The 10,464-nt window shown below is 50.7% G+C and overlaps 1 protein-coding gene across 1 annotated transcript; it reads left to right on the plus strand.

The window, feature by feature from the left end:
* Positions 1 to 7,782: 7,782 nt before the first annotated feature.
* LOC126284522 (collagen alpha-1(III) chain-like) lies at positions 7,783 to 9,573 on the plus strand. Its single transcript, XM_049983515.1, has one exon. It carries the CDS (start codon positions 7,783 to 7,785, stop codon positions 9,571 to 9,573), a length of 1,791 nt encoding a protein of 596 aa, XP_049839472.1.
* The last annotated feature ends 891 nt before the right edge of the window (positions 9,574 to 10,464 follow it).

Here is a 10,464-nt window from a genome sequence, read left to right on the forward strand (position 1 = left end):
ATAGCTGAATCTAAGTTCGCGGACCGTAATACTGTATTCACTTGTGGAGCACCAATGCAAGTTCTCGGAATTATCTTCACACAACTTCAATGGGCATACGAAGTTGCACACACGCGAGGTTGCATATAAAAGCTCTTCGAGACACTTTTAAGCGCTGAATCACAATTCGTCCACAGCAGATGTATGTTGCTTCACCAAAAGCAAATCAAAGATTGAGTCATAAACGTTTCCCAAAGCGAACTAATACTTTACCTTAATCTGAACAATATAAAATATCCACTCGTATTAACTACTTGATGTCTGTGTGAAAATTAGTTCCATAATACATGCAGAGCTCGTTTCAGAATTCCTTAATCGGACGCGTTTCAGATTGATGAGTTTAGTTGACCAATGATAGAGGTATAGAAAATTCTAAATAATATTCGAGCTTCATTTTCGAGTTACTGAAATTAAGGTTAGGAAGCTGTCAACGTAGACAATGCGGGCCGTGTGAAGTCAGTGGAGAGCCACCTGCAGCTTGCAGCCCGAATCAGTTGTGTTGGTGCCGTCCGCAGTTCTCAGCGGAATTTTATAAGAATGTGCTTCTTGCAACTAACAGCAGAATCCGGAAACGCGAACTAGCACTAAGAGCTTCTTGAGAGCGTATTTTTCCTTCTCAGTAACAAACAAAAATACTCACATAGACAGTAAAATTTGAGATGTGGTTAAGTTTAACTGAAGTTGGTAAATTCGGCCGTGAGCTAAGTAGAGCTGGGCTGTTACATCAGGGGGAGGAGTGCGTACATCAGCCACTGGAGGAATCACAGCGGTGAGAAGGGGGATATTCTATCGTTTGCGTTTCAACGCTCTCAACTCGCGACTGATGTGCTATAATCTCAACCAGAAGTACCATAGATTCAGGAGAGCTCATTATAAAGACGGTCAGCTTCAAACGTGGTACTTGTCTGCAGCAAGTAATATGAAATCAAATTAAGGCTCATACAGTACAATGCAATGACAAAAATAAAAATCACAATCAATACATTTAGTAAACATTTATGATCGTGACTCGTGTTGCAAATCACTGATTTTACTTAAAAGAACATAGTAATTTATGTAGGTTACCAGATCGGTTGGGGAAGGCGCGGTAACGTGGCCAGCCAGGGCAGGGAAACAGGGGAACTGGCCGCCCGTGTTCTCTGCCCCGCGGAGCGCCGCTGCGTGCCGGCGAGTCGTCGGACCAGTTCTGATACACATCGACAGAGAATCGCACACAGAAGCTTGTTTCGCCATTTCTTACTAACACTTTTTTGTTGTTGGGTCGTCTGATGTAAATAATTTTGTGTTATTCTTGTTACCTCAGTAGTATGGAGAGCAGTAATTTTTTGAAACCCTTTTTGTTTTTGAGTGGTTTCACGTAATACCGCCATCTATCCCTTTGTGATTCTCCTGAATTAATTAAGTTGCGTTATTAAAAAAACGTCTCGGTTTGTTTTATTTGGCCTAATACAAAAGTTCGAATGAAAATGGTATGTTGCAGCCCTTTAGCATTCTTTCAGATACTATAGCGCGAAGACGCCTAGAAAATGTGTCCGGAAAATAAAAAAAACAAACCAAAGGTTGAACCCGGCTGCGGTAGCACTGACCACAGTACCCACTTAGGTACGGAAAGCTGATCACTATGTAACCTTTCAGAAGAGTGCATGTCATTCCAACAGATTATTTTTCTTTTTCTTTAAAAAGATATCTATAATATGTTGAATCAAAATATGTAAGTGGTAAGCTCGTATCGATCACCATGGTTGGCTGCATATTCCCCCCCCCCTCCCCCTCCTCCGGTTTGCTATGCGGTCTGAGGTGCCGCCTTACAGTGTCAGTATCAGCCCTTAAGCAACAACCGTTGACTACACCTGGTCTAGCTGCAGGCACACATGAACATTTATTATTGTCAATACTAATAAACCAAGTTATGCACTTGTCGCCAATCCTCGCACTGTGAATCGTGAATCACTATGGTCTCTGTTGGCTCCAGTAGGACATGGCTCGTACCTGCATAGCCGTTCTCACACTCCGTGATCGCCTGCCGCCTAAAAGGAGTAGGGAGTCCTGCCGATCTGAACTGCCTGCTAGCTTACAGAAGCGTCAAGTTTACTACACTGTATGATAAAAGCTAAGAAAATGTAGGAGGACACAGGAAACAAAAGGAACGCCTTGAAATTGAAGTGGTCCCGGCGGAGGTTCGAGTCCTCCCTCGGGCATGGGTGTGTGTGTTTGTCCTTAGGATAAGTAGTAGATTAAGTAGTGTGTAAGCTTAGGGACTGATGACCTTAGCAGTTTATGTCTCATAAGATTTCACACACGTCTGAACATTTTATTGAAATTAAAGTCATAGGTTATTATGTTTTACTTTCTTTTTTGTTTTGCCGTGTGAGTGGGTGATTTCCCATTTGCAAACACTTGAAGCAACTTTCGAATCTCTGTAACACTGTGAACCTTATGCAAAGCTTGATTAATGTTTGTGCTTCTTCTTTCAGACAGTACTTTATTATAGGGAACTGCATCATCTTCGAAAAATCTAAGATTACTATTATTATTGAGTGCAACGATTTAATATAAAACATAAACAGCAAGGGTCCCAACACGTTTCTCTGGGCTACGCGTGAAGTTACTTCAACATCTATGAACCCCTCTATACAAGATATCATGATGCACCCTCTGTAGCAAGAAAACCTCAATTCGGTTTTGCTTGGCATCTCGTACTATCGTACTGTCTATAACAAACGATAGAGTCGTCCTGAGCTAGACACCGCAGTACATGGAAACGAAGTCTGAAAGCAAAGTAAATGATAGAAACAGATTCTGAGACAGAAAAAGGCACATCACAAAGGAACTATCTGAATAGGATGGGAATTGATAGATGCAATATACACGTACAGACAAACAAATGACTACAATTTCAGAAAAATCGAATGGCTTTTTCAAGAGAAAGAGCTTCACAAGTCAATAAAGCTTTGATCCACCTCCGGCCCCTATACAAGCAGTCATTAGGCTCGGTGTTGATTGACAGGGTTGTTCGATGTCCTCCTCGGGGATATCGTGTTAGATTCTACCCAACTGGCACATGCGATCGTCAAAATCCCGACATACGTGGAGGGCCCTGTCCATAATACTCCAAATGTTCTCAATTGCAGAGGCATCTGGTTACTTTGCTGATCATGTTAGAGTTTCCTAATCACGGAGACAAGCAGTAGAAACTACCGCCGTCCGCGGGCGGGCATTTCCTCTCTGAAATGTAGGCCCACGTAGGCTTGCCATTACGGGCACCTTAGAATACCTTGGACGTGCCGCTGTGCTGTGACGGTGCCGTGGACGACAGCCGAAGTGGCGCGCCAGGCCACCTCGCGACTGGGCCACCCTCAGCTGGGCACTACACCGCTGCGCAGCGCGCCCCCAGAGCCATCTTCGCTGGTGATCGGGGCTCAGTTCGAAGCGCGACTCATCACTGAAGACTTTTCCACTCCAGTCAATGAGATTGCAGACCTGAAGACGTCCCAGACAGCAGTGGGATACCAACGTCACTGACTCCGACCATAGTCCGACAACCAGGAGTGACGCTGTGGTATTTTGTAGCAGGAACCCTTTGATTATCTTCCGCGCCACTTTTACAACACACCGGTACGTCAGCGATATTCTAAGCCCCATTTCGCTACCCTTCACAGCAGTCATCCTGGACTTACATTTCAGCAAGATAATGCTCGCTTGCAAACAAAAAATTTCTTCTGCTTGCCTTCATGCTTCTAAAAACCTGCTTTGGCCACCAAAGTCGCCAGATCCCCTCACACGTACAACGTTTGGAGCATTATGGGCAGGATCTTGCAACCACCTCGGGATTTTGACGCTCTAACGCGCCAGTTGGACAGAATCTGGGACGATGTCCCTCAGGAGGACATCCAACAACTCTATCAATCAATGCCAAACAGAATAGCTTCTTGCATAAGGGCGAGAGGTGGACCAATGCACTATTCACTTGCTCCCCTTGTGGAGCTCTTTCTCTTGAATAAATAATCCAATTTCTCCGAAATTGTCATCATTTGTTTGTCTGCACATCTACATCACACCTTCTGATTTTCGCCCCTTTCGGGTAATTCCCTCGTGGAGCTCGTTTTCTTGACTTAGATTGTACATCCAGAACGGTGACTGGTTCCTTCCATACACTGCTGTCCACTCGCGGAATCCCTCTGACTCACCAGCTACTAAGAGCTCTAGTATTGGCGTGAGTGGTGACCACGTGCTTCCTTTGGTGACTCTCTGACTGTCCTTGAGAGGCAGCGACAAGTTTCTAACTGCCGCAGGCTTCTAGCACATTAGCTGTGTGCGGAGGCGGTATATTTAAAGCCTAACAGTTGTCTTCGCACACTCGACAGAAGTAAGCTGCCGTAGTTCGGCCGTGTTCTTGACTCAGCCGGAGTTTAGCGCGCCAGTATTAGTAAGACCGGTTAACGCGAGTAAGCGCCTCTCAGCGCTAACTCAAACCGCTGACTGCGGCCATCTCCGTGTCCGTGAGAGTCGTGCCGCGTTGCAGAAGCTGACAAGAAGGGTGTCACGTGGCGAAGAACACACTCACTGCGCCTGTGAGACACTGTGTCGTTCTGAGAAGCGACACGAATGAGCTCATGCAAGTGCACCATGCGTCCTGAATGAAGGGGCACAAAAGTTCGGTGGCGCCCCCTAACAACAAGGACCTGAATAGAAACCTGCATTTCTCTGTTCCTTATGGCCTCCTTGGTCTTCTTCTTCCGTCCGCAACCGCGCTGCTGCTACGGTCGCAGGTTCGGATCCTCCCGCGGGCATGGATGTGTGTGACGTCCTTAGGTCAGTTAGGTACAAGTAGTTCTAAGTCTAGGGGACTGATGATATCAGATGTTAAGCCCCATAGTGCTTACAGCCATTTGAACAATATTTTTTTCTTCTTCTTCTCCTTCTTCCCTAAGGATACCACATCACGATCTTCTGTGGCCATTTATGATCGGTTGTTCGCATAGTACTTCCATACCAGACGAGCTGCGGTGATTCTGTTCTACCTATGATGCTTTCTTGATTATGGGTCACTTCCCGAATACTTTTATTCCGTACGGTCTCGCTGAGACATTCTACTCGGTCTTCTGACACAGATCATCTCTACAACCCCCAGTTTGTTTTCATTTTTTCCAGCAAGCTCCCAGCACTAGAATCAATACCTCGTTGTGGGCTCTACATTATTTCTATACTGCATCTTCTTTATTTTCGAACTATCTTAGATCATAACAGAGGGTTTACCAGCCTGATTGCCGTATTTTCCAACGACTATAGGGTTTTAATTTTAATTTTCCATGCTTTAATGTGCTGTACCACTACTATTATGTTTCCTACATTTTCTCCACCACGTAGATATTCAGACATTTCAAAATTTACTTTCAGTCCCCACTTATCATATTCTTCTAATACTTTTCTCAGGATAAAGCAGATGCCACTTTATTCCGTGAACACAATTACCTGATCACGTGCGAAGAACAAGGAGTACACCACTGATCCTTTCTTATCTGAATAGGCATTTCTGCACATATCCTATTCCACAGGTCTTAGACTTTCCAGTTCTATATATAAAACAATGCTGGAGATAAGCACCATCCCACCATTAGTCCTTTGTAAATCTGGAACACGGCGACGAAATTTTATTCCCCACTTTGATTACACACTCTACAAGCTTATGTGGGCTCCATATGCACTGAAAAGCCAAAGAAACTGGTACACCTACTTAATGTCGTGTAGCCCCAGGAGCACTCAGAAGCGCCGCAACACGACGTGGCCATGGTCTCGACTAATGCCTGAAGTACTGCTGGAGGGACTTGAGGCAATAAAACCTGCAGGGCTATCCAAAAAATCCGTAAGAGTACGTGGGGGTAGACATCTCTTCTGAAGGCCTCCCAGATATGCTCAGTAATGTTCATGTATGGTGGCCAGTGGAACTGTTTAAACTCAGAAGAGTGTTCCTTGAGCCACTCTGTATCAATTAGGAACGTGTGGGGTGTCGCATCGTCCTGCTAGAATTGGTTCTATGGGATTTAACATCTGAGCTCATCAGTCCCCAATACTTAGAACTACTTATACCTAACTAACCTAAGGACATCACACACATCCAATCCCGAGGCAAGATTCGAACCTGCGACCGTAGCAGCAGCATGATTCCCGACTGAAGCGAATAGAACCGCTCGGCCACAGCAGACATGAATGATTGCAGGTGATCAGACAGGATGCTTATGTACGTGCACCTGTTAGAGTCGTATCTAGACGTATCAGGATTCTCATATCCGTCCAACTGCACACGCAAGACACGATTATAGAGACTGCACCAGCTTGAACAGTCCCCTAAAGACATGGAGGGTCGATGGGTTCGTGATGTTGTCTTCATATCCGTACACGTCCATGTGCTCGATACAATTTGAAACGGGCTCGTCCGACCTATCAACATGTTTGCAGTCATCAACAGTCCAATGTCGTCATTGACGGGTCAATGCGAGGCGTAAAGCTTAATGTAGTGCAGCCATCAAAGGTACTCGAGAGAGCGTCCGGCTCCGAAAGCCCATATCGATGATGTTTCGTTGAATGGTTCACACGTTTACACTTGTTGATGGCGCAGCACTGAAATCTGCAGCAGTTTGCGTAAGGGTTGCAGTTCTGTCACGTTGAACAATTCTCTTCAGTCGTCGTTGGTCCCGTTTCGGTTTTCCAGGAACTTTTTCCGGACATTTGCTGTATTCCACTCGTGAAATCGTCATACGGGAAAATCTCCACTTCATCGCTACCTCGGAAATGCTGTGTCCCATCGCTCGTGCGCCGACATTCAAATTCACTTGAATCTTGATAAGCTGCCATTGTAGCTGCAGTAAACGATTTAATACTACGCCAGACACTTGTCTTATATAGCCGTTGCCTATTGCAGTGCCGTGTTCTGCATGTTTCCTTATCTCGGTATCTTCTTTGGAGATTCAGTGTACTTCCGACATAAGTCTTTTCAAGCCAATTCCGCCTCAGGACTGTCTCGTAATACAAAATTCGCGAGGAATGCGGACAGACTAAACTATCTAAGATATGCCTAGGCTGCATTTTATCTTATGCGCTCGTCCTGGAAGGGATAAGAAGTAACTACTTTGTGAACAATCTGATATGTACGACACGGTACTGTTGTAATGTGAGATTGCTCTTTCTTCTGTCCCTGTACTGTTTCCTGTTTTTGCGGGAACACTCCACATGCCTGTGTACCGTACATGGCAGTGGGTACACCTTGTCAGAAAACGACTGTCTGTAAGCCTTGCATTGCACCGAGCGTGTCAACTTAGAATTCGTTATTAGAGTCACGTTCGGTCAAACTCCGGCACATTCCTTAAGACCTAAAGTTGATACACTTAACACAATAGAAATGCCCTGTCTGAAATTTGTCCCTAATGTAAATGAGTCATCCACAGTTCGTGTTCAGGCCATTTCTTGTTTGTCATCTTCTGTTACGGTACTGCCACCTCGTTTCTTATTCCATTTACTGGCGTCACTAACTCCCTGCCTTATTTGCCCGCTTGTGGTAGCAGCAACGTGTATCGATAGGGCACTGTCGTACCAGCTCTGGAGCGACCGACAGTATTTCCGGGTCCTCATATGCAGGGAAGTGAGCTGGAGGAGGACCAGGAGGACGGTCGGGACGCAGCAGCAGTGCAGTCCGGGACGGAGCTCCAGGGAGGCCCGTACAGCCAGTACCGGCGGGTGCAGTTGGAGATGGACCAGGAGTGCAGTCGGGCACGGAGCTCCAGGGAGGCCAGCACAGCCAGTACCAGCGGGTTCAGTTGGAGACGGACCAGGAGTGCAGTCGGGGACGGAGCTGCAGGGAGGCCCGCATCGCCAGTACCGGCGGGTGCAGTTGGAGACGGACCAGGTGTGCAGTCGGGGTCGGAGCTCCAGGGAGGCCCGTACAGCCAGTACCAGCGGGTGCAGTTGGAGATGGACCAGAAGTGCAGTCGGGGATGGAGCTCCAGGAAGGCCCGTACAGCCAGTAAAGGCGGGTGCAGTTGGAGATGGACCAGGAGTGCAGTCGGGGACGGAGCTGCAGGGAGGCCAGCACAGCCAGTACCAGCAGGTTCAGTTGGAGACGGACCAGGTGTGCAGTCGGGGTCGGAGCTCCAGGGAGGCCCGTACAGCCAGTACCAGCGGGTGCAGTTGGAGATGGACCAGAAGTGCAGTCGGGGATGGAGCTCCAGGAATGCCCGTACAGCCAGTACCGGCGGGTTCAGTTGGAGACATACCAGGAGTGCAGTCGGGGACGGAGCTCCAGGGAGGCCCGCAGAGCCAGTATTGGCGGGTTCAGTTGGAGACAGACCAGGAGTGCAGTCGGGGACGGAGCTCCAGGGAGGCCTGTACACCCAGTACCAGCGGGTGCAGTTGGACCAGGAGTGTAGTCGGGCACGGAGATCCTGGGAGGCCAGCACAGCCAGTACCGGTGGGTTCAGTTGGAGATGGACCAGGAGTGCAGTCGGGGACGGAGCTACAGGGAGGCCCGCACACCCAGTACCGGCGGGTTCAGTTGGAGACGGACCAGGAGTGCAGTCGGGGACGGAGCTGCAGGGAGGCCCGCATCGCCAGTACCGGCGGGTGCAGTTGGAGACGGACCAAGTGTGCAGTCGGGGTCGGAGCTCCAGGGAGGCCCGTACAGCCAGTACCAGCGGGTGCAGTTGCAGATGGACCAGGAGTGCAATCGGGGTCGGAGCTCCAGGGAGGCCCGTACAGCCAGTACCGGCGGGTTCAGTTGGAGACAGACCAGGAGTGCAGTCGGGGACGGAGCTCCAGGGAGGCCCGCAGAGCCAGTACCGGCGGGTTCAGTTGGAGACAGACCAGGAGTGCAGTCGGGGACGGAGCTCCAGGGAGGCCCGTACAGCCAGTACCAGCGGGTGCAGTTGGAGATGGACCAGGAGTGTAGTCGGGCACAGAGCTCCAGGGAGGCCAGCACAGCCAGTACCGGCGGGTTCAGTTGGAGACGGACCAGGAGTGCAGTCGGGGACGGAGCTCCAGGGAGGCCCGCAGAGCCAGTACCGGCGGGTTCAGTTGGAGACAGACCAGGAGTGCAGTCGGGGACAGAGCTCCAGGGAGGCCCGTACAGCCAGTACCAGCGGGTGCAGTTGGAGATGGACCAGGAGTGTAGTCGGGCACAGAGCTCCAGGTAGGCCAGCACAGCCAGTACCGGCGGGTTCAGTTGGAGACGGACCAGGAGTGCAGTCAGGGACGGAGCTACAGGGAGGCCCGCACACCCAGTACCGGCGGGTTCAGTTGGAGACGGACCAGGAGTGCAGTCGGGGACGGAGCTGCAGGGAGACCCGCAGAGCCAGTACCGGCGGGTTCAGTTGGAGACAGACCAGGAGTGCAGTCGGGGACGGAGCTCCAGGGAGGCCCGCCGAGCCAGTACCGGCGGGTTCAGTTGGAGACAGACCAGGAGTGCAGTCGGGGTCAGAGCTCCAGGGAGGCCCGTACAGCCAGTACCAGCGGGTGCAGTTGGAGATGGACCAGGAGTGCAGTTGAGGATGGAGCTCCAGGGAGGCCCATACAGCCAGTACCGGCGGGTTCAGTTGGAGACAGACCAGGAGTGCAGTCGGGGACGGAGCTCCAGGGAGGCCCATACAGCCAGTACCAGCGGGTGCAGTTGGAGATGGACCAGGAGTGTAGTCGGGCACAGAGCTCCAGGGAGGCCAGCACAGCCAGTACCGGCGGGTTCAGTTGGAGACGGACCAGGAGTGCAGTCGGGGACGGAGCTGCAGGGAGGCCTGCATCGCCAGTACCGGCGGGTTCAGTTGGAGACAGACCAGGAGTGCAGTCGGGGACGGAGCTCCAGGGAGGCCCGCAGAGCCAGTACCGGCGGGTTCAGTTGGAGACAGACCAGGAGTGCAGTCGGGTTCGGAGCTCCAGGGAGGCCCGTACAGCCAGTACCAGCGGGTGCAGTTGGAGACAGACCAGGAGTGCAGTCGGGGACGGAGCTTCAGGGAGGCCCGCAGAGCCAGTACCGGCGGGTTCAGTTGGAGACAGACTAGGAGTGCAGTCGGGGTCGGAGCTCCAGGGAGGCCCGCACAGCCAGTACCGGCGTTTGCAGTTGGAGACGGACCAGGAGTGCAGTCGGGGACCGAGCTCCAGGGAGGCCCGCACAGCCAGTACAGGCGGGTTCAGTTGGAGACAGACCAGGAGTGCAGTCGGGGTCGGAGCTCCAGGGAGGCCCGCACAGCCAGTACCGGCGGGTTCAGTTGGAGACAGACCAGGAGTGCAGTCGGGGTCGGAGCTCCAGGGAGGCCCGTACAGCCAGTACCAGCGGGTGCAGTTGGAGACAGACCAGGAGTGCAGTCGGGGACGGAGCTTCAGGGAGGCCCGCAGAGCCAGTACCGGCGGGTTCAGTTGGAGACAGACCAGGAGTGCAGTCGGGGT

Source organism: Schistocerca gregaria, chromosome 8, assembly GCF_023897955.1.
Source record: "Schistocerca gregaria isolate iqSchGreg1 chromosome 8, iqSchGreg1.2, whole genome shotgun sequence".
NCBI lineage: Eukaryota > Metazoa > Arthropoda > Insecta > Orthoptera > Acrididae > Schistocerca > Schistocerca gregaria.

Coding starts and splice junctions, on each gene's coding strand:
- LOC126284522 (XM_049983515.1), top strand. CDS start 7,783: ATGGACCAGGAGTGCAGTCGGGCACGGAGCTCCAGGGAGGCCAGCACA.